The 25260-nt window shown below is 32.8% G+C and overlaps 1 protein-coding gene across 4 annotated transcripts in view; it reads right to left on the bottom strand.

Annotated features, from left to right (window-relative positions):
- Positions 1 to 653: 653 nt before the first annotated feature.
- RTKN2 (rhotekin 2) overlaps positions 654 to 25260 on the bottom strand; it is a 66770-nt gene continuing 42163 nt past the window's right edge. For all 4 annotated transcript variants that reach the window (XM_019638433.1, XM_019638434.1, XM_019638435.1 and 1 more), the window contains 5 exons: positions 23220 to 23326; positions 22152 to 22283; positions 11367 to 11532; positions 7180 to 7287; positions 654 to 5871 (listed from right to left, as the gene is read on the bottom strand). In XM_019638433.1, coding sequence (XP_019493978.1) covers positions 5336 to 5871; positions 7180 to 7287; positions 11367 to 11532; positions 22152 to 22283; positions 23220 to 23326 — 1049 coding nt within the window. In that variant the 3' untranslated portion in view covers positions 654 to 5335. The remainder of the gene's footprint in view (positions 5872 to 7179; positions 7288 to 11366; positions 11533 to 22151; positions 22284 to 23219; positions 23327 to 25260) is intronic.

The following is a 25260-nucleotide window of genomic DNA, read 5'->3' as shown; positions in this document are numbered from 1 at the left end:
AGTGGATGCCGTTTTAAGTTGATCACTTCATGGCAGTTGGTTATGCACGGGACAAATTCGCAAAATTAATACATGGAAGAAATAAAAAATATGAACAAGGGCTTAGGCTATGTGCATAAAGGTAGACAGATATAAAGCACAAAGGAAGGCGTATCACTACCTAGGTGGAGACGCTGAGGATACGAAGTCTTGGCTAATCTCGAGGTGCTACCACCATTTTGAAGAACGAATACAATTTGCTGTGTGTTGAGGGGAGCTTGCATGAAGAAGAGAAGGAGGAAAGCTATTTTAGGCAAAGAGTATAGTAAGAAAATGACGAGCAAGCAGAGGCTGCACAGACTGTGGAGGCAACGTCCAAAACGAGAGCCGTGAGTACAGGGCCAGGCTGGAGATGGGTCGTGATGCTTTCTGAAGCTATGGAAAGAGCTTTGGACTTCCATTCATTCCACTTGCACTGGCAGCACATTTTAAAAAAATCTTTCAAAACCGATTGAAAATATCTGCATTGAAGACTTTGAGCATTTGTATGGAATCATCTAGTTTTATATTTCATATATATAGAAACATGTTTTAATACTTGAGGTAAGTGGATGGATAATTTTTTTAAATGCTTTTTCTCCCCTTTAATAGAAAACCAAAAATGCTACAACTAATCCAGTTAAAATAATGTTTATTAAGAAGGCTAAATTTAACAAAACTGTATCCATTGACAAAAACATAAGAATGTTTTCTTTTGAGTAAACAACAAAAAAAATCTCAACTCAGAAAACGATCCATTTTGAACAAAACAATCTATTTTGAAACATGTTTCAAACATAGCATAATTATGAATATATAAGACCTTTGCAATCTCTTTCTCCTTGGTAGTTACATTATGAGATTACCATATCTCTCAAAGCAATCTGATGCAACTTAAAACACAATTTTCAGCAAGATTTGAAATGATTTTGCTTAGCTTTCTAATTATCAAACATTCCAGAATTGATATTTTTTCCTATATTCAGATAAAAAATGTTAATATTTCTGTAATTATTTAATTTTTGTTAATTGAACCTTAAAGTGCTTTGTTTATCTGAGCACATTGATTAGCAGGCCTCTCTCCTTAGAGAAAGAGAAGTTTTTTTCTAAAAGGAAATGTTAAATATTTCTGGTCACATTACAGGTTTAGAAATAAAATGTTCAAGTAATATCATTGAGCCAGGATTGTTCATCTCTCCCTGCTCCCCTGAGGTGCTCCATGGGCATAAATTAAGTACTGAGAGAGGTGCTTTAAAATCAGGAGTCTCTTTGTGGCTAACAGCAACTGAGTATCCTGAGTCCCTATTTTTTTTTTTTTTTATCAGAGTGACATAAATTCTGGGGAAATTCTGCATCACTAGCCTAAAATTAAGGTGACATCAATGAAGATTTTTATAAAAGTACACTGCAAGAAGGATTATATACAAACATTTTAATAAGTGTTAGTTATACCAAAGCTATCGAATATTAGTCTTAATAATTAGCACCAGCTATTAGCTATCTCTTTCTCTGATTAAACTGACTTCTCAACACTGTTTACTTCTATGAATCTAGCCCAGAGAAGGAACCTAAGAAAAAAAGCTAGAAAATGTCTTCATGAATCAGTTCTCTTAATGTACAGACATTTTCATCACATGACCTTGGGTTTCTTACCAATCTTCAGCACTTTAAAAAATACATAATCTGTGATATATTTTTTAATCCAGAAGTTTGACCCACATTTAATTAATACAAAATACATACAATGTGAATTATATAAGTGTACCATAGAAAAGAACACGCCTTACCATATTTTCAAATGAAATCTTGCCTTTCAAAAAGTCTAAGGTAACATCTTTTCTAGTAACTAAGAATATGCATGATCCAGAATAAACCATTTTCACATAATTATCAGCAATGAAACAGTTATACATAAACAGGTAAACATTTAAAAATAGTAATATCTTTGAAGTGTAAGTGACAAAAGTCAACTCTGTCTACATTATAGTTTAAGACTAATAATAGAACACTGAAGATAACTACAAGAATACAAATGGTCATCAGTTAAAGCTGAATTACTGTTCAATAATTCACTGTTTAAAAAAACAGATTTTGATAAACTCTGACCCCCAGGGACAGATATTTTTCCTGCCAAAGCACTTCTCTTCTTGTTCATGGTACGGCACTCTATCTCCATCTGGTAAGGTTGTTCCTCACTCATGGTAACACAGGTGATTACATTCAAATGGCATTTAACATGAATTGCACCAAACTGCCTTACAATTTCATTTTGGACTGAATTAATTAACTTCACTGTAGGTGGATGAAATATTGAACATAAGCCTAAAGAACTATTTCACTGCTTAGCCTACCATACGTGAATTGTCTGTAAATCAAATAGTACCGGGTAAAATAACATTCAGTGGGATCTTACAGGGTAAAGATAGAGCATTTATAATAGATGGATTTAGTTTTCCATATATATGCATATCCATCTAAAAGAAATCAGGAGGCCTTGCAGACAGTTAAGAAGGAGTTAATAAAAACACCAAGGGTTGGCATGCCTGATATTTTGAAAGACTGTTTACCTTAGAAGGTATGCGTTTATAACAACAAAATGCCTTCTTTGTTCTTGCAAGATGTTTAAATAAGAGGTTCACCATTTTGCAGCAATTAAAAAATACTATCTTAATGCTATTGTAAGTAATTTATATCCCAGAGCTTGAAACGTAAATGTAATTTTCTAAGATATTATCTTTTGATCATCAGTATTATAATAAAATATCTATTCTTTCTATTATGTTTCTCCAATTATAATATTATCAAGATCTGACAGCTAATTCTTTGTTTCAAGTTTATAGTCTTCATATATCAAGAAACAAATTAAAAAGACAAAGAATGTGAAAAGCCAGCTCATAAAAAGCTGAAACGTCTTTTATTACATGGCATATTTTTCTGTCATAAACTCCCAGTTTAGAAAATGAGAAAACAAATACTTCTTTTGATGAACTCCTTAACAAACTGTTTAACTCAGTATTTTTATTTTATTATTTTGTATTTTTTTAACTGTGGGAGGAAGGGAGGGAGGGAGGGAGAAACAAAAAGGAGGGAGGGAAAAACCTCAACTTTGTATACCTTTTGGGGGGACCTGAACTAACATTTAATGAACACAATGTCAAAGAAAGTACGGCTGAAGACTTCATCCCAATTTCAAAAGCTTTGTAATATACAGTAAGATGGGCCCCCAGAAAGATGGGCCCTCTGAATAATTTTGGTGGGGGAGGTGGTCCTTGGTCAGCCCTCACCTAAATGGTTTAAGAAAGAAGGGCTTCAGCCTTGTTTCAAAGTGCCCCACTGAGGGCACCACTGCTAGGTAATTTCTCTATGAATAAATTCTCTTTCCTGTACAACTTAAATTCTTCTTGATATAATATGCATAAGGAGAAATGACAAGAATATAATTTGGAAGTTTTAACACTGGTTTGTTATAAGGCTTCAACTAAAACAAAAAGATTGCTTAGATGCCACTTTCAGAAACAGTTTTGCCTACAGCATCTTCTAGCTCGATAATTTAGTGGCAATGACAGTCACAAATGCTGTCAAAAACAGCAGCGAGGTTTAAAAAAAAAATTCAAATAACAATACCCTTTCGATTTTGAATACATCATTTACTGAATTGGCAATCACACAGAGATTTAGAAGAGCCTTCCAGTTATAAAAAAATTCATCCTACCTTTTTAGATTTTCATATATGTGTTGTTTCTAAATTCTATCAGGCAATCATATAGGTGTCCTTCTCATCAAATACTATGTCTATCCTGATGTTGCCAATCACAAGAGACCTTTCATATCATTGCTCCCTTGAGCCCCAATTCTGACTAGAGTCCTGGGCAAACACAAAAGTAACCTGGCAGTTACATCATTCTATATAAATGAAAAAAGACTCTGCTATATAAAAATAAAGAAAGGCTCCATTTAAATTGTTATTTTTTGTCAAGTGTCCATTTTACTTTGTAATAACCTAGTTCTGATCCAAAAAGAATTCTTATGGGCATTAAAAAGATCTCTAGATATTATACGCAGGGCAGTAATTTCTTATTTCTTGAAATGACATTTAGGGTTCACTGTGAATTGAGATTTTTAGTGCAGTTGCTGACACATTATGGAAACTGTTTTATTGGGAAATTCTGATTAGATTTTAAAAACTGTTCAGCTCTTGTTTACACGAAGCATTATTATAACAAATGGATTTGTTCCTTTAAGGTATTCAATCTCTTGCTATTTATTCCTCGCTTGATTTTATAATTCTGTTTGGGTCACTATGATTAGTTGCTATGGAAATTACCTCCTATGGAAATGATTCCGATGTCATTATTGTAAGAATATGACTTATAATGAATAATATCAATAGCAGACATCAACCCTTACCAGAAAAAGGAAATCTAATTAAAATTTTTAAAAAGGATTAATTCTGAAATTTATTATCATGGCCCACTTTTTATATTTTTGAATTGGCCACCTGTTTTTTAAATAAGTATTAAATGAATTTTCAGGTGTTAATCAGCTTCTCATTTCCCCAAATTCCAATGTCACAATGGAAATTAGCACTATGTGTAGAAAAATGGAAGTGAAGAACATTTTATCTACCTTTTCTCTAAACTAATAAATGTTACACTTTACTTACTTATAAGAGTTAATGTCTACAGGATCTCAGGGTTCATCAAGGAAACACCTTTGAATAGCACATTACAAATTCCCTTTAAAAATGAAGAATTTAATATTCTAAAATTTATCCAGGAATTTAACAGGTCAGTGAGATAATGAGTCAAACAATAGATGAGAGCCAGTGAAGCATTAGATGAGAATTCCAGAATGCTAAGAAGTTTTCTTGGGTGGATTTTATAATTTGTGGTTTGAATAATACTTTTGAAACATTCCATTAGAATTAAAATTCTCACAATGAGACTATGGTTCATATTTAACACATTTTGAATTACTCAACAGTCTCTCCCCAAAGAAATTTTAATGCTTTCTTCTGCCTAGTGCTTGTTCACTGCCTGGTACTAATTTAGGAATAAATTAACCCTTCCAACAATTAAGATATTGTCTAGAAGCTGCCTCTTACACTCTGCTAGGAAAAATCACTTATATTCTGAAAAAAAAAGTGAAAGAGAAATTCATTTCTTCATTATAAAACATTTTATACCTAATAGCTTATTATTGATGCACATAACTAGCTTATTTATCTACATAATTTAATATTACCACATCTATAGTGCTTCTGCATCAAGACTCACAGTTACAGATTTTGTTCAATGTTTTATACATTAAGGGTTTTCTATACTTGGGCCTGCAACCATGATCTAGGGTCCAAAATGTCTTTGATAGATTTCTGCCTTGGAGCTGGTACTGGCTTGGCTTCACAACTGGTTTTAGTGTCTGTGTGTTCACCATTGGTTAAACTGTTTTTCCAGACAGGAAGAAGTTTTCGAGGAGCAGCCATTGGTTTCTGTAAATGATGCATTAAGGTTGATAATTTGGTATCTAAAGACGAAGTTTGAGATACACTTGTTTTTTCCCAGTGGTCTTTAGCCGATTCATCTGTACTGCTCTGTGTTTTTAAGCTGAATGGAGCTTTATCAGAAGGAGGAAGAGGTGCTCGCCTCTTTTTCCGTTTCCCATCCTGTAACTGCTTGCTTGCAGAAGGTAATACCTTTTTCTGGATGACCACTGGATGATCACCATCAAAAAGTGCTACCCAAGGAGGAGGTGAGGGTTCTTCGTGCTGACCGATGAGGAACTGTCCATTCGTCTCTTCAACTTTTCTTTGTATTGTATCAGTTAAACTTTCAAGTTTTATAGGTGAATCAATGCCTGTAATAATTTAAAGAAATAAAAATACATGGGAAAAAATTCAGAACAGTATACATTTTACTAGAGTAAGTTATTATTTTCCAAACCAATATGCTATCTTTAATAGTCATCAAAAATACACTAGGATAAGCAATAAGCAAGTGGGTTTTTTTCTATGCATTTAGTTGTAAAAATAACCGTACCAATCAACCAAAAATCAAGATCATGCATTGTGCACTGTGCACACATGTGCACGTACACACACACACACACACACACACACACACACACACACACACACCCCTAAATAAGTAAAATCCAGCTTTCAAAGGAGTGGAGTTACATCAGACTTTTTAAAAAATTCTATAGATTCAGTATTTATTAAGTAACTTTCCTTGAATTTAAAATCCATTCTGACTTCTAGGTAAGAGTAGATTCCAGTTTTATAAAAGCCTGATGTGTAAACCAGGATGAATGCAACTGAATTAGTATTCTTTCCTGTAGACCAGAAAAGTCTCTGTTAATAGAGTAAAAATACAAAACCAAAAACCCAAAGAAATACAGTGAACCCCTGATACCATTTAGGTGATAAGAATGCTGGGAGAAATTTTCCGTGGCAAAAATTAGAGAACAGAAATAAATGTCTATTAAATGAATCACTGGTATTTTCAAATGTATAAACCTAAATGCATCATTTTTAATCTAACATTTAAAATTATATGTCAGTGCAGGGACATGAGTGGCAAAATAGACCAGATTTTAGTGTTGACTTGTGCTTGTTCACAACACTGTTCACTGAGGCATCCTACAAAGATAAATAAATATCCTTCAATGTGTGAGAAAAAGGAACATTAATGAGTCTAGAAATTTTACATTTTCTAAAGTATTAAACTTAACCAATTTTTTTGGCCTGAGATGAAAGCTTCCATTTATTAATATGCATTTATCAACAGTACTTTAAAACAAATTTAATAAAATACAGAAAAAAATTAATGAACGTGACATTTTAGAATCTGCATGTTTACATTTTCAGAATTTTCATCAGCTACTCAGCTAATATTTATTTTCAGTGTACCCGTATACATTTTGAAGCTTTAACATTTTTGTTTGATCTTAAGCATTCAAACTACGAAAAATGTGTATTCATTAATTTTGTATTAATTCATCTATTAAACATGAGTTCCTTAGTCTATAATCATAGTCTTTTTTCATTCATTTTGACTGTGCCCTGAAAATTTTAGCATTTTAATGTCAATAGAATAAGCTGCTTGAGTGTGGACAATGTTGTTTTTGTTACCCTGCAGCTTAGAGAAGACAAACCCCACTTACTCATATCATGGTAGACTGAAGTCGCCTCTTTTGTCAAGAACAAAGGTGGTTTCCGTGGTGACATAATCTCAATTTTCATAAGTTCTTCACAACAATGCTTCCATTGGCCTAAAGAAAGACAGAAAAAGGCAGGCTAGTTTAACACATAAATGTGAAGATGTATATTTCATTTTCTATAGATATCCACACATTTTTCAATTTGAAAAATAACAGTGAATTTATAAAGCATTACCTTTAGGAAACCACAAAATCTAGTACTCTCCATAATTTCAAAGTCCAAGTCTAGGCATAAAAGTAATCTATTTTTAAAATGAAGTTCTCTGCACAGACCTTAAGCTAAAGGTCTCTAGCCTATTAAATACTATACTATTTCACTAAATGGTCAATAACTACAATTTCTATTCATGGCAAAAGTTAATACAAGTTCTCTTCTTTTAAATATTAAATAAAAAGTCCAGTATTTAAGATAGTTGAAAGGTAAAAATCAACTGAAATATAGTTACCTAAGAGGAAGTAGAAAAAAAGTAAGAAGTAGTGGTTCTCAAAAATTATTTTAACTTTGAAAATTCTAATTAAGAAATAAAAATTGGTTATTTAACAATTACCTCTTCAAGATGATTATCATGCTTTTAAAAAATCATATAACTCCAGAAAAACGCTGTAACTTCATTTAAGTAAAAGCTATATAAAAGCCTATTATTATAAAGACAGAACACTCAAAATTCTAACTGAATCTAATTTATTTTAGGAAGGACACTTTAAATAAGGCCATTAAGCATTCAGAATAAAAATATACTCTAGAATAAGTTGTTTCGATTATTAAGTTCAACTTTAAAAGTGTGGCCAACATTAATTTTTCTTTTAATTATATTTTACTATTTTCATCTTAAAATAAAATTCTCACCTTTATTTCTTCTGAGTGGATATAAAAAAAATTTAACCTTTCCATATTTATTGTGCTCCTGCATGCTGGGTAACAACTATGTGAGAAACTGTGTCTATATATTCATATTATGAAAGTTTAAGTTATTGAGGTTCATTGTTCTTAAATTCCATCTTACATCAGTAGAAAAGTAAATGTAAATACACATGTGCCTTTTAGGCTGATTTATGATCTGTATTTGTTTTCCTTTTACTATATTCTCAATATCCATATTCAATATCCAACTTAATTATTTTTCCATGGCTTAAAAATTAAAGACATTTCATGTTTGGTCAAATTATCTGTTTGTTTTTGTTGTTTTAAGTCTAATATACTGTCACAGTAATATAGTAATATATTGAATACATTTTAAATCCATCACCTTAAATAGCTAAGCAACATAAAAAGTCTTTTAGTATGCTTTATTACAAAGCTAAATACAGAATATCATAAAAATTTCAAAATAACCTACATAACAACTCATAAAGGGAATAAAACCTTGAGTTTGAGGCTTCAAAGGTTGTTCTGCAGAATGTAAATCTAATAGGATCTGAGATCTGATAACTTATTCCTCCCCTCCACTTCCTTTTTTAGATGAATATATAAAAGCCAGCGTTTCCTTCTTGGGGGCAGAAAAAAAGGCCATATCTAATGGAAAAATAATGAAACACTTTAAACTAGCAAACATTTCTGTCAAATCTTAGACAAATTATAAAGTGCAGTATTTTCTCTATATTGATAGATGAAAGCTTTTGATGGTTAAACTGGTAGCAGAATACTAATCATGCTGAAAATTGGAATATAAAGCCACATTATCCCATGTGTTACTGAAGTCAGAGGTACAAAATTGTGGTATGCTCACTGGTCAAGACTTTACAACGGAAACATTTTTACCAGTGAAGAAATTAGTATTCCTAGTTATATTGTATGTGCTACCAATATGCTCACATAAAAATCAAGAGCCAGTATGAAATATTAAATAAGTGTTTCATTTACACAAAATCTGTATATTGAAGATGTTTCCTACAGTATTTATTGTTACAATGTTCCCAGTGAAAACAATCTTTTATGCTAAGCTGCTTATGTAACTCAATATTTATTTTATTAAATATTTGAAAAAAATGTATCTTTCGCCCACTATTCCTAGGCTCTATCTACCCTTTTTGATCATCCAGAACAAGTGTCCTTCCCCTTTTACATGTTTGTTAGCTCTCAAATATTAAAAATTAACTTACACCCCCCTTGCCTCCCAACCTCCACTCCTCAGGCTGTTCTTCTACAGGCTGAACAGACCTCATTTCATTCATGTTTTCTCCTGATTTCTAATTATGTCATCCTCCTGATTTCCTACACTTAAGCAGAGTCAAATAATTGAAATCTGCTCTAAATGTTAAATTCCTCTTCATTGTGCTTTGGATATCTATCCTTTACTTTGTTCCACATATCATATTTCACTTAAGATCACAAGAGGCTAGCTACACTTATCACTAGGAAGGTAAAAATGTTAAAGTGCAAGTCAATCTTCAGGACAGTATAAACACTTCCATCTTTGCTTTGTATCTCCATACACAATGAATTCTAAAGTACAAATGCATGAGAATTTATACTTTGAAAATCAGATGGGGAGATTTTATTCCCACAGCACTCAGTACTAAAGAAATAGCCAGACCTAAGAACCCTGTTGTCATCACTTTCTTATTACTTTGACAGTACAAAAATGCCATCAGATTCTTCCACTCCCCTTTTTAGCACGATAAATTATTTTACATAATCTGCAGAATGAAAAATCATACGATCTGATAGTAGTCTATATCCAAACTATAATATCCTGGCATTTTTACCTCCTTCCTGTTTTTATGTACATAAAAATTATAAAACACCAGGATTGTTTCTAAAAATAATATGATCTTTTGTAAGACAGACTCTCTAAATCAGAGCATTTCAGAAAGCAGTTAAAATTTCAGCAGTGATCAGCAAACAAAAGGAAGTTGTTATCTTTTAAGTCACACCTAAGATCAGCAGAAATTTTAAAAGAAAAAAATGTAGTGTATGCTGATAAGCGTGGAACAAATATGTAAACACTTATTGAGTGTCTAGAGATAGCATTTAAGGAAGACAAGTCTTAAGGATCCCAAGAAGGCCAAGGAGGGAGTCTTCCAGTTCCCTGCAGCAAACCAGAAACCTTCTCAGGACTCAGTTTTCTCATCTTTAGAGTAGAGGAAAATAATTTCTACATCACTAGGTTGTTATGAGAAATAAATGAAACCATATGGTACGTGGAAGGTAATCAATAAATTTAGTTCCCTTTTTGCCTCCTCCCCAACCATCAATCACTATAATACTTGACCAGGCAATGGATCAGAGTAGGTTTATAAAACTTAATCTGAGGACTGCAGATATTAACTCTTTCACAGATTTCCCAAAAACAGCTTATAAGAAGTCATAAAATGTCTCTGGGAGTATTTCTAGGAGTTGCAGAAGTAACTATTGTTCAGAAATGGCTCTACTTGTAATTCTACAGATAAGCATTCTAGAGACATAAAATACTGGTTAAATCGAACAGCAGGCTTAATTTGATTAGAAATCGCCATTATCAATAGTCACGTTTTCAATATACAATTTCAGTATTTTCCTTTTGATAAAATTCCTCTTTAAATTGAGAATGTTAGAGCCTCAAATATTTTACATACTGGAACTCTTATTACATTACTATCACATTGTTTTTATAATCCATCCATTGGACTGTATTATTGAAACTCAAAAACCATATGTATGGTTTAAAAAAAAAATCTCCTTGGATGATGTCCACAATGATATTATAATGAATCTGGAGTTAACAGAAGGTGACAGAAAAATAAGCCTCCTTCTGAATGTTTCAATATTTTAGGATCATCACTATCCTAGAGAAGTTTCTTATTCCTCAAACGTCTTCTTATTCCTTTGACCAAGCACATTGCCTTAAGCAGCTAAAACCTAATATTTTGAGAAAATGGGGTCTAGTTGTTTTAGGGATCAGAAGAACTTAAAAGTAAGAGCCCTGTAGGGATACTAGGAATTCAAAGGTATGCTATTCTATAGTCAGTCAGGCACTCGGGAAAGGTTGAGAGAAAACAGCATCATTGCTTGGATATATACCACCATTTTATTCAAGAACATAAAAGATTTTGATACAAACTATAAGATTATAATTTTAAGGTTGAGACTGCTGTGTGCATGCTTTCATGCTAAATGAATATACTACTAGAAAATCCAAACATCAACTTACTAAGGTCAAAGAAATGCTGCCAGAAGGCTTCCATCCACTTGTGAAGGTCTTCTCTATTGTCAGCCGCAAAAATATGAGTCATGGCCTGTCCGGCAACAGGGTTGATGACAGAGAAATTTTGGATTCTTGCCTTGGCATTCTTATCCATTGCCCGAATTCTCGTTTCCTAAGTATTAAGACAAAATTGGTGTTTTACAAGAGAATGTTTCTGTAATGATGAAAGGTTTTATTGCTTAGCTACCATATTTACACCAGATGCAATTATAATCTTATTGCGGATCATTTGAAGTTTAAAATATGTAGTTTTGAGAATTTTCAATATACAAAGTGAAATCTAGGTTTTGAACAAAATGCTTTATATTACAAATACTTTATATTAAAAAAGTAATGTTTCAAAGCATGTTACATATAGCACGTTAAATTACATGAGATTAAGACATACCGTATTCCCCCATGTATAAGACGCACCCTTTTCCAAAAAATTTGGGGTCTAAAAACTGGGTGCATCTTATACGATGGTTGTAGATTTTTTTTACTTGCATTTCTCACTTTCTTTGCGCTTGCTTTTGCGCTCATACAACCAATGTATAAGACGCACCTAGTTTTTAGACCCCAAATTTTTCGAAAAGGGGTGCGTCTTATACATGGGGAAATACCTGTTTGATTTCTCAGTTTAAGTTTGCTGTCTTTTTTATATATATCTTAAATTTTACAATAAAACAAGTACAGCATGTCATAACTGTAGTGTGAATTATGTTAACTATATTTCCAACAGTAACAAAATAGAAGAATCAGTAAAGTATGTTTCTTATTCTAATATTCATGGATAATATACAGTGTTATCAGTTAAAGTAGTAAAACCATAACTTAGTGTTTACTATAGCAAAACTGTTAGGCTTTCCTCATTAACATTTATCTCATATGTGACAGTCATTTACAAAACTCGTAGCCAAAGATCCATAAAGTAATATAACTCTCATAATGGTAAAAATGATTTTTTCAAATGCCAAATGCAAGACTCTAGAATAAAGGCAATGCTTTCATTCACGTTGATAGGCTAGACCTTTGTCCTGGGTGGTAACAAGTATGACACTGTGGTGATGCCTATTGTGTCTACATGTAGAAAAGTCCATTCCCAAGTCACATACAGGCACTGCCACGCCAAATGACAAGCTGGTGGCTACATGTAGTCGCCAAGGATTCTTGGGGGGAAAAGTCTGGAATAGAACTATCTGTTATGCAAAGACAGGGATCTGGATGACTGACATTACATTACTCTAGAGCAGTGGTGTCCATTAAGAAATATAACGTGAGCCACATATGTAATTTAAGATTTTCTAATAACCACATTAAAGGTAAAATGAAAATGGTGACAATCATGTAATGATTATTACATTATTTTAAAATAATGTAGTTTATGTAATCCAACATAGCTAAAATATTGACATAAAATGGACAAAAAACTGTTTTGAGGCATTTTACATTCTTTTTTCATACTGTCTCCAAAATCCAATCTATCTTATACTTAGAGCACATCTCAATTTAGATCACTCACACTTTAAGAACCTAACAGCCACTGCTGGCTAGTGGCTACTGTGTTGGGTAGAATGGCTCTATAGAAACATGGTTACACCTACTGTAATGTGTGCAGAAGAATATTTGGCTGGCAGTTACAAGAGCTGACCGAGAATGGGAAGAAATCCTTCACATCATTGAGTATAGAGTGAAGAGAGACTGTATGTACAGTCACACACCAAAAACCAACATGCTCATATAGTGATGTCTATGTGGACATTATAGAGTTAGCAGAGGTAGGAAGAAAATCGATTCATTCCCTGAAAAATGGGAATATATGGGTAGGTCAACACCATATGTACTACATAAGAAGTTATTTTTAGAAGGAAGGGATTCTAACTCAAAAAGCACGTGATAAAAAATGTGTGTTGTATAAAGCAGCAACATAACTTAATGAGCATCACCAAATATAAGGATTGATAACCAGTCAGTTAAAAAAAGTAGGAATGTGAGTTCAGAGGATTATAATGGACTTATGGCCACTGCTGAAATTTTATCATAACAGGGTCTTTTTACACTGGTATGCATTGGAAATAAACTTTGTGAATTAACTCTTTTAAGTAATTATTTATAAATATTAAAAAATGCTGTCCTAAACAGCATCCTTGGAGCCTGAAAACGCATGTAATCAATCTCTGTACGTTTCAAGTTTATTATCACTACCAGAAAATGATTTAGCTCTAGGAGGAATCTTTGATATGCTTTTCTGTCCGACTAATTGAAGGCTGTCTCTCAGTGAGGGGCAAGGGGAGAACCCTCTATTATTATTAGCATCAAAAAACACCCAAATAATAAAATATGAAGTATATTTGTTGTTGAAATTGTGTTTCCCTTGACCCAAACCCATTTTAATACAAATTTCTGACTACCTTTTGTATATAGAGTAAAAATAAAAATAAATTCAACTTTTAACTAAGAGAACTGTGATTTTTTTAAATAGATGAGTGTGAACATTTTTAATACCAAGATATCATTTCACATGAAAATCACTATATAGAAAATCTGATGACTTGAATTATTTATATCCTTCTAATATAATGCAATAATATATAAATACTGATACTTCATTAACTCTGATCACCAAAAATATTGCATTTTTTTAAAAACATGAAGTTTTTAAAGGTGCAAATGAAACATAGGACAGGTTATTTAAATTAACTTCTATATTTTATCATCCCAAATAATTTAACTAATGAGAAATTTTTTAAACCAAAAAGCTTCATGTCAAAGAAAAAGTGATTAAACAAAGGTGAATGTTAAATAATGTTAGAAAGTTAATGCAAGCTATTTTTCAGTATGGGAAAGTATCAGTAACAGTGCTCAGGACTTCACTTCTCAAACAAGAAATGGATTAGAAAATACAAGGTGAATTTTAGGACTGTTATCATTAAGGCCACACACAATGAATAGATGATGGAAGTATCTCCTCTTAGCAGGGTATGGAAGGAAAAAAAACTTGGGTATTTTTGCCCACACTATTTCTACCTCCGAAAATATTCCCTGGCACCCATTAAGTGATTGAAAAATATTTAATGAATAAAAGAATAAGAAAGCAAAAGATCAATTCGGATAATGATAAAAAGTTTTACACTGATTGACTCAGATCCTAGAAAGAATCTGTAATCCAACTTCTTAATTTATAGATGAGGAAATTTATGTTCTAAGTGTTCTATCCAAGGTCAGAGTTTTCAGTTTTGCTTTTGATAATGCCAAACCTTTTAGTTGATTTGGGAGGTTTTACAGTCAGCTTTTATTGATTTGTGGATAGAGTTGAGATTATTCACTGTGAAATTTTAATCCTTGTTGGCTCAACTTTTATCAATCAGCACATATTGAACTACAATTTCCACTGCAAGAGATGGTGGCTACCCAGAGGCGGCCAAAAGTATAATCTGAGGAACCAGTTTTGTAGCAAAATGTAAGTCAAAGGAAAGTTTCTTTTAGGTTGTTCATTATTTTGAATTAAAACTGTACTTCAACCTCTCCAATTTCTGTGGTAATGGAAAATTACTAGATCAGAACAGATATATGAATTGTTCTAACTTTACTTTTGACTACACGACTTTAAAAAATCTACTATGTGCCCAGATTATGGTCTTTAAATACTCTTTGCTACTAAAAAGAATCAGAGCTCATTAGATGGCTGATTACCAGTCAAGGTCAGGAAGTGTATAGGATGATCCTGGAATATCTTGTCCTACCAGAAATGAAAGATTACTAAGGTTGTATCAAATGGACCAACTTGAAGAAGTTTCCAGTAGCTAAAATAGGACAATCTGAATATCAATAAGAATAACAATGGTAATGGACTGATGCATGAAATGTCTTCAAATCCATAAATTCATAATGATACTTAAAAATGTATTAGTCATCTTTGAAGGATGCTAGGAAACCACCTTCATTGTTTTGGTAACTAGTATATAAATGCAAAAAATCAAGCCATTAGATTGTCTTTCCTATAAGAATTGTACCTCAACCAAATAGATGATGAAGTACAGCTATTTCCACTAATAAATGAAAAAAGAAATTTAAAATATCACCAGTTTGCAATTCCTAATGAAATAAAGGAGCTAAGTAAATGTTCATCAGTAGATGTTAATATGAGTGGATGACCCATATTGTTATTATTTAATTTAAAAAAAATTTTTTCAGTTACAGTTGACATACAATATTAGTTCCAGATGTACAACATAGTGATTATGCATTTATATAACTTACAAAGTGATCACCTCAATAAATCTAGTACCCAGGCATATATATGCCTCCTGACAGAAGAAAACAATATTTCCTAAAACATATTTACTAATTAACCAACCAAACAACCAACCTAAATCTGAACTAAAAATAGAAGAAAAAAGACAACCCGATGCAATCCGCAAAATTCAGACGATGTAGGATAAACGATCCACTTTCTTCAACAAATAAATGCGTGTGTGTGTGTGTGTGTGTGTGAGAGAGAGAGAGAGAGAGAGAGAGAGAGAGAGAGAGAGAGAGAGAGAGAGAGAATTAAAGCCAACAGATTAAGAGATTTAAGAGACCTAATCAACTAAAATGTATGGCCCTTGTTTGGATCCTGACTCAAAAAACTTAAAAAAAATTACAAGACTGGAAAATTTGAACTGCCTGGATTTTTTATGATATAGTGACTGCACATATACCTATACATTTTCTTAAGTATGAGAAGTGTAATATTTACAAGTAAAATGATATGGTCTCTAGGATTTCCTTCAAAATAATTCTATGGTGGGGGTAATGTGTGAGGGTACAGATGGTTCATTTATATTATTCTCTTTATAGATTATCTTGAAATTAAAAAAAACAATAAAAAATACAGTACAAAAACCTAAGTGTCTGCTGTCTCATCTATAATGCAAAGATCTTATTTCACTCACACCTTCCTCAGAAACTTTTTCTAAGGATAAATGAGTTTTTTGAAAGGTGTTTGGTTTAAAGTTAAGCAGGAATGGAGACAAAATGTTGCTGGCTAAAAACAAGATTTAGACTATATATATATATATATATATATCTATATATATATATATATATATATATATATACACATATATATATATATACATACTCTAATAACAAAGAATGCATACTTTCATAATATATGACAAGGAATGTAAAGTATAACCATAAATTAAACCAAGCACTACGTATAATTAGTACTAGTGTGACATAATTATTTTCAATTTATGTCAATGAAACCAGGAATAAATTGCTAACGGAAAAGGCTGTTTCAAAAATTATTTTTGCTGTATAAAGGAGAATATGAATAGCTGGTAGAGTTAAGACATTAGGACTAACATAATCAGAAGAGAATCCCCAGTGCTTCACAATAATTTTGCTTGCTAGGGTCCATGGTAAACATAATGGTTATAAGCACTTTCAAGACAATTTAACAAAGGTCTATCACCCCAAGTAGTGTTATGACTTGTTTAGTACAGATTTTATTATTCATTAAAATGAAGTGATGCATAATATTTAAATCAAGAAAAGAGTCCTGATCTCAAAGAACCACACTTCTTTTCCCTTCCACTCCCCACCCCATTGGAAGTGGATAAAACTTTGGCTAATAAAATGCTTTCTACAATGTATAGGAGATTCAGTGGCCCCAGTTAAGTACCCATTATGGAGAATGTCTTACTCAACAACATTCACAAGGAAGTTTTTTGAAGTTGAAGCAATCACTTTGAAGTAAATCATCCTTTCAAATTTGGATTGAAAAGAAGAAGGGAATAGCTTTTAGGCTTTTCTTCCCTTAATGTGACTATTTCCACAGATGGCTCCCTATGAAAATTAATGAACTGACTAAGCCGTACAGGAAGTGCCATTTAGAAGGACAAGAATTATAGAGAACAGATTCTGTGATCAAAATAACACAGCTATTATTTATATTCCTTAGCAACAGCAAAATGTATGTTTTCACATAATTTTTAAAGTAGCATTAAGCAAAATTATTATTTTCTAAATCATAAGAGAAGGCAACCAAAATAAAGGCGCTCTGATCTGTATTTAATATTTAACATTATTAAGCATAAAAAGATCTTAGACACCCACCATTGGAAGTATACTAAAAACTGAAACAAAGCACTATTCTTAAAAGTTTTATTTGGTGTTTACCTGCTCTACAGATCAGAAAATACCAACTTGGCATTTATCAAAGCTTCTGTTTATTTAAGAATACACTAATAACATGTGTCCCTTGAAAATTTCCAAAGTAAGCAAAGCAATTAAAACATCTATCTCATATTTAAAAACCACGTAATTTAAAACATTCAATAGATACAAATCTGTAAGTTTATCATAATATTTGTGGGGTGGTGAGACATGACAGTAATTTGTTACTTCTGGAAGGGTTAATACCATTCTAATACATATTGCAAATATCAATACCAATATTCAATACCAATTGGCAATTAAAACAGTAAGCATTTATCCTGCCTTTTCAGGAGGAACTGTAGTAGTTCATTCTTAGTTGATAAAAAGTCCTCAAAAAAAAAAATACAAAAGAATGCCAGCTAATATATGTACAAGAAAGGATAGCATGAGAAAAATGTATGCAATCTCCAAGGTAATAACTGATTCAGGCAAGGGCAATCACAAACCATTATACCTCCTAGACTATTTGCTAACTGTAAAGAGGAAAGCTTACCTATATACCAGAAAGCTTACCTATATACTGGTGGTTGCCACCATAACAGAATCTTTAAACTAGGTACTGCCAATAGTAAGATAACCTGATGACATGTGCCTCTGAACAGGGTGCTCTATAAAGTGTTTGTCATCAACTATGAAATATTCTTATAAAAAAATGTTTTAAAAGAATCTAATGAAGTCTCTAGACCTAATTAACAGTTTAGAAGAACAAAGGATTCACAATACTTAAATATTCCTAGATCGAAAGCAAAAGTTAAAAGGACATTTTGGGGACAATGAGATTGAATATTAACTGGATATTAGATGATATAAGAAAATTAATTTGACTAGCTGTGATAATGATATTGTAAATATGTATATACATATGTGTTTGTATATATATACTTTTTCAAATAGGTGAGCAAAAATATGGATAAGTAGAGGCTTTATAAGTTTTTAGAGATAAGATAAATGAGGTCTAAGGATCGAATGTAAAACATGGTGACTATAGTTGACAACACTCTATTATTGTATAACTGAAATTTGCTGAGAACTTAAATGTTCTCACAAAAAAGTAAAAACAAAAAAATACTGTAATCTGATGATTATAGTAATGATTACATAACTGTATATTTGTCAAAATTATCAGAATGTACACTTAAAACTGGGGAATTTTATTTAAGTCAACTAGGCCACAATAAAGCTGATTAAAAATGAAATAAAATATAAGGTGTTTAGCCCCACATTACAAAAAAAAAAGAAAAAAAAGATAAAGCAAATATGACAAAATGTTAACTGTTGAATCTAGATGGTATATAAGCGATTGCAATAGTATTTTTTTCAACTTTTCTGTCAATTTGAATAATTTTATAAGTTTAAAAAATAAGTAAAAATTACTTTAATAGGAGATATAATTATGTAACAAATGTGCTTTCAGAAGTTAATAGATTTCTTGTCTGAGATGATATTTGACATATTTAAATAAGGAGGCCAATGGCATTCACTGTTAAGAGCAAAATTTCATAAATAGAAAAGTTCAAAGGAAACCTGAGGTAGAAGTAGGAATTGCAAAGAGAAAAGTTTCTACAGAGAAAGGGCATGAATCAAGAGAAAACTAAGATGACAATACTGTAAAGCTAGAGAATAGAAGACTTCCCATCAGTTTAATCTTCCAGATTAACAACTAAATTAATCTTTCCAACCTTAATTCTTACCTCATAGTTTAAATTCTCTTTTGTACTTTAGACAAAAGTCATGAACAATGGAAGAGAGATTTGTCATCAGTCTTTAGGGTCAAATATAGCCACACTGTTCCCAAGTATAAGACTGAGTTTCTACAAATTACTAGATTCATCATTTTCCTGGGAATTTGTAATGGTCAATTGTTGAACTACCACTGGGATTTCTAAGTATGCTGATTTCAGTCATCTGAATAATGGTGTTGATTGACTCCAGAATCCTATCAATTGCGAGGTCATCAGCCTTTTATTACTAGGAAAAATGAGTCAACTGAAAAAAGGTTAATTTAAGCAGGCCATGTAAACACTGTTAACCACTTTTAGGGAATTAGACCCTTATCATCAGACAAGAAAATAAAGATGCACTGCCTATAATAACAGTAGTTTCCTTATAGCTATCCCCTAAAATATAAATGGTAAAGATTCAACACATGCCTAAGCCATGGGTAGATTGTGACTTCAGGCTCAGAACCTCATTTCAGAGCTAGTGTTTACTTCCAAAACTGAATCAGAGCAGGAATGAAGACAGGAAAGTCTAATTTGCTTTCCAAATCTAGTCTAGCAGTATGTTTATGAGGAAATAGAAAAACAGTCCACGAATTATTATCTACTTTTTTCCTACCCATTAAGAAAAGAGTAAGCCATATAATTTTCCTTACTAGCTAGGCAAGTTCTATCTCATCTCTGAGTCTATTTCATCACTTGTAAAACAGAAATAATATACCTGTAAAACAGGGCAGACTTACCTGTTCTGACTACCTTAAAGGGCTGAGATAAAGTAAAATGAATACCTTGAAGACTGTTTTCAAATAAAACAAATGATTTTAAAAATATAATTTGTTTAGATTGCATTTTATTTGGTGTATGATTATCCATATTCCATTGTACAATGTGTAAGAAAAATATTGGTAGGATTCCATTTTTACTACCTACCTTAGTAAAAAACAGGTTAGACAAAATCATTTGTGTAGAACTCTTGCCAAAAATATTTAACCTGAATCTAGTAAAATAGTCAAATACAATTTGAGGACTGGCCTGGACTTTTCAAAAAAATTTCAATGTAATGAAAGACCCTTCCCTTAAGTGAAGGGCACAATTTAGATGAAAAGGAAACAAACAAACGACATGGTGACCAGGTGCAATTTGTGATCCTTGACTGGGCCTTGGATCAAACAATAAATGAAAATTAGAAAGAACATTTTGGGAACAATTGGGGCAATTTGCCCTGTATATGAGATATTATTTTAATCAACAAATTTCTTGAGTGTGCTAACAATATTATGGTTATGAAGGAAATGTCCTTGTTTTTAGGAGAAATATGCTGAAATATTCTAGGGAAGAAATGTTATGCTTTTTGTTACTTACATTCAAATGGTTTAGAAAACAATTTTAAACTAGAAAGAAAGCAAATGTGGCAAAATGTTAGCAAGAGCTAAGGAATCTAAGCGAAGGGTACACAGGTGTTCATTATTCTATTCTTTCAACTTTTCTGTACATTTGAAATTTGAAAAAGACTAAGGTGGTAAAAAGTGAATGCTGAATTAATAAAATGAAAAGTTGGCAAATAATAAAAAAATTGTATCAATTTTCCAATAAAATTGTACTTTCATAAACCTGATTTCCTAAACCAAAATAAATTCACTATGTGGTAATATTGAGGCTTATTATTCAAGAGCAACACTAATCTTTCTAATACACAAAACAGATAAATACGGTGAACTTATTTATATAATATAGGTCTCACTGAAGGATTTCCTTTAAGTAAAAAGCAGTGTAATTTCTAAAAGCAGGATAGAAACAGGCCAAATGTTATTAGTAGAAAAGATCATAGAAACTAACTTAAGTCCTTATAGATTAGCAGACCAGTTTCTACATGTTTTTCAGGGTATTACATTTTTCTTCAAAAGAAAATTTAAACACAAGTAGAACATGCAGAGTTCACAGATGTGATGGCTCATATTTTGTCAGATACTTTAATTCAACCACACCAAAGGCAAGCAAATTAAAACACTAGAAACAATTATAAGTGTAGTCCATAGGCAGAAAACATAATATTCTGCTCTAGAAAGGCCATTAAAGTATTCTTGAGTTATAAAAAGAGGGGGAAAAACCCTCTAATAAACACTAGACTTGGATGATAGATGAAGACAAATTTAAGATCCTGGGATAAAAGAAAGTCTGGCTTATGGTGATAAGTTTTGCTACAGATTTGTGGGTGAAAAATATGTAACTAAATTTTAATAATCTCCTTTGTGTGTGTGTGTGTGTGTGTGTGTGTGTGTGTGTGTGTGTGTGTTTAATAGATTCTCTAGGTGGTGTAGCACTACTTTTAAAATGCAGTATAAGTAATCAAGTACTCTAAATGGAGTGTCAGGCTTTCCTGTTCTGACAGAAGGTTGGACAATTGCCCATCAATCCTATAAGAAATCAGAAAGTATACTCAGGAATGTCTTTTTATAGGTTCATTTGAATATTAACCAGAAAAAATATCACTATAACATGAGCTAACAATTTATGTTTATATAATCTCTTAATTACATAAATTGATGAAAAATTTTAATATCCTGTTATGGAGTTACAGCCTCTGCTTTAAAAACTATTTACTGGTCTAGATTTCCAATTACTTTGTTTTCTTAGGAAATATATAGTATTTCCTTTACCAGATAAGCTCTATAATGGAAAGAAAAATAAGATTAGTTATCTTTATGAACTACCTATTTTTAGCAGTACTTCCCTTTTCTTTATAAGATAGCAACAATGCAAATTGTATAAAAAGGAACAAACTTCATAAAATGTTATATCTTTATTTTCAAAATATCATCTTATTTACCTTGTTAATGGACACTATCAAAGCCGGTTCCACTTTAGCTTCAATTTCTTCTGGAGTATAAAAACAGTAGAGTTTACCCCCTCTCAGAACACAATACAACCTTCTCCAACTAATCAGACCTTCTACCACTTGCTGGAAAAAAAAAATCAAGAAACTATCAATCTTAAATCATTATTTACCATCATAACTCCAAACTCAATAAAAAACTAAATTATCAAAGTTAAATTAGCTGTTTGAAATTTTTAAATGTGATAGAGTTACCCATTAATTTACTGTGTAATAAGTCAATAGCCCAAAATCAAAGAAAGACTAAGTTAATTTAGAGAAGAAAGGTTTGGAATTCTCCAAAGGATTAAATAAGCAAAATGGAGGTAATGATTACCACATAACTTTTACACACATAAAATCATAAATCAATGCAGTTTTTGAGAAGCTAGTCTATTAAAAATGAGTGCTTAGAATTCCGCAGCAATTCATCTAAGGGCTCGGAAAAATTATAAAAATAACTCATTCAAAATACAATTTTTCCCTTACTGTTCTTAGAACATCGGAAAATGTTGGCTACCCGGAAGAATGCAAATTTTCTTTCCTCTTAGCGGATTCTTTTAGAAAAAGCTATTGATTCATTGGAGCCCATAATTAATTATTTACTGCATATAAATAACTACGGCTATAAATAAATCAGTAGGAGGTGGCACGGAGACAGCTTTGGAAGCCCAGAGGCCTAAACTGTGCCAAAAGCTGTCCGCCAGAAAGGCCTTTATGTGAAAGGTGCTGAGTGGTCCTCATCAGTGTCCACAAGGACTCCTCTGTTGCTGATTATCTTGTTACTGGTATTAATGAAGCAGAGGCACCTGGAGAGGTAGCTCCTTCGCCATCCAAAGGGCATCGGACCCCTCCCCTTCCCACCTTCTCATCCCCAGGTCTCCCCCACCACCTCCAAGTCTACATCTAACACTGAGAAAACCGTGATTTAAAAGGAGACTTTAAAAAATAAATCTCAGCATCAGAAGGGGTAAGATCTACATTGGGGCTATACTTATTGTAGGATATTTCGAGTCCTCTAACCTGCTGATTAAGAAATCCTGCAAATGCATCCTCAGCCATACAAGCCGGCTGGGCGACTAATCGGCAGCACATGTTGCCATATAAGGGAAGCCAAAATGAAGACTCCTCTATTTAAACAAGAGAGAAAAAAAATCAAGTTACAAATATATGTTTATTTAAAGTCATTATACAGTTTGGATTTTCTTTTTACAAAATTTTTTTTTTTTGCTTTTGATAAGAACATATGTAAAGGTTCATCCTACTCAAATACCAGCACCATATTTAAAATCAAATCAGAGATGATATTAAACTGACAGTTTATAGCATGCTATCAGCTGGAACAAGGCATGGAACTTTTAGTCTCTTGGTCTTGTTTGATCTTAAAGTAATTAATCAATAGAGGCAGTTCAGGGCATATAAAGTAAACTCATTTAATATAAAAAAAACATTCTAATAAAGTGATTTTTATATGCTGAATTCCACTTTTGCTCTGACTTTCATTATAATAATTAGAAAAGTGATCCTCTGAATAAAACATTTCAGAGCACAACTTGAAGAGAATAATTTAATAAACCTTTTTGGCTTTTCCTCTTCCCCTTCCCTTCCTGAACAATTCAGTTAGAAGCCATTAGGTGGAGCCCTCTGAGATGGGCATCTGTGCCAGAGGTTTGGGATGGAGCTGGGGAATTCCACAGCTGGGAGCCAGAGGATGAGAGCTAGTAGGAGAACTGCTAGGCACAAGGTCTCAGGAGAGCTGAGGACAGGTCACAGGGGGCACAGCCTAGAGCCCAAAGGGGATCTGTGCTCAGGGGATGGCCTGGCCGGGGAGGCAGGCCCAAGCTGAGGAAGGACGGCATGCACATTTGTGGCACAGCGCAGCCATGGGAGTCAGACTCTGAAAGCAGTGAGGAAGCCATCCACGCTTTCGATGACCCAGAACAGTGTGTCAGCGCCCTGGAAGGACATTCAAGCAGAGGGGCAGCTGGGAATGGGGAGTCAGAGCACAGGTAGGCTGAGGAGGAGGAGGGCAGCCAGGCCTGGGGAGCTAAATCCTAAGCAGAAGGAGGAATGTATACAAGGGGCAAGGGCCCACCCAGAATGAAGAGTCAGAGCTCCAGCAAGGAGAAGAAAGCATCTTGTGGGGGAGATGGGAGAATGGTTGCTTTCAGGGAGACTGATCAAAGAAGAAAAAACATTAAAGAAAACAGAAGACAGGTTTCTCAATGTCAGAGAAAGGAATTACAAATATGCAGAATGAACTCTCTGTGGTGTGGGATTAGAACTCGATGTACTGGTATAAACTCACGGTTTTCAACATATTGAGATTAACATGACAAAATATACATACATGTGTGTAGCTCTGTCTACTGAGGGAACTTAGGGAAAGCAATTCCCTAACAGTGATACTCCAACAGCAATGAATATACCTAGAGCCCAGATCATGTCTTCTTAATATTATTGCCATTAAAAAGAACCAGCATTCCTGGGAGAAGTAGCTGATTCCAGATCTGGGGCAGGGAAAGTACATGATGAACATGCAATATACTGTTATGCCATAGAGCAAGGAAGTACTCAATAATGACGAGGACGTGTCAAAAAAAATACAAAAGCCATCTTGACTGCGCTCCCACTGGCCAAATTAGAGACAATTTGAACCTCAAAATAAACAATGATATTAATAGATTATGATGCATTGAATAAAATAGAAAAATGTAAGTCTATATTAATATAAATATATCAATGAATACATTGAAAGTCCAGTAAGAAATAATATACCTACATTGTTTCAATGTACCCCCCCCAACACACAAAACATGTATTTATTACAAAGGGAAAACAAAAGAGTAACTTTACAATAGAGAAGCTTGGCAGATACCACTATAATCAAGTGATCAAAGTGAACATCATGAGTAATGGGACGAATCAAAATTATATGCCACCTGATAGGATGCAATGAGAACGCAGAATCACTTCTGTGACATTTCCGCTGTAGATGCATATCTAGAATCTTATCCCAACAATACATCAGACAAACCCAAACAACTATGATGTTTAAAAATGT

This window comes from Hipposideros armiger, unplaced genomic scaffold, assembly GCF_001890085.2.
Source record: "Hipposideros armiger isolate ML-2016 unplaced genomic scaffold, ASM189008v1 scaffold_39, whole genome shotgun sequence".
NCBI lineage: Eukaryota > Metazoa > Chordata > Mammalia > Chiroptera > Hipposideridae > Hipposideros > Hipposideros armiger.
This window is presented reverse-complemented; position numbering and strand designations above follow the sequence as displayed.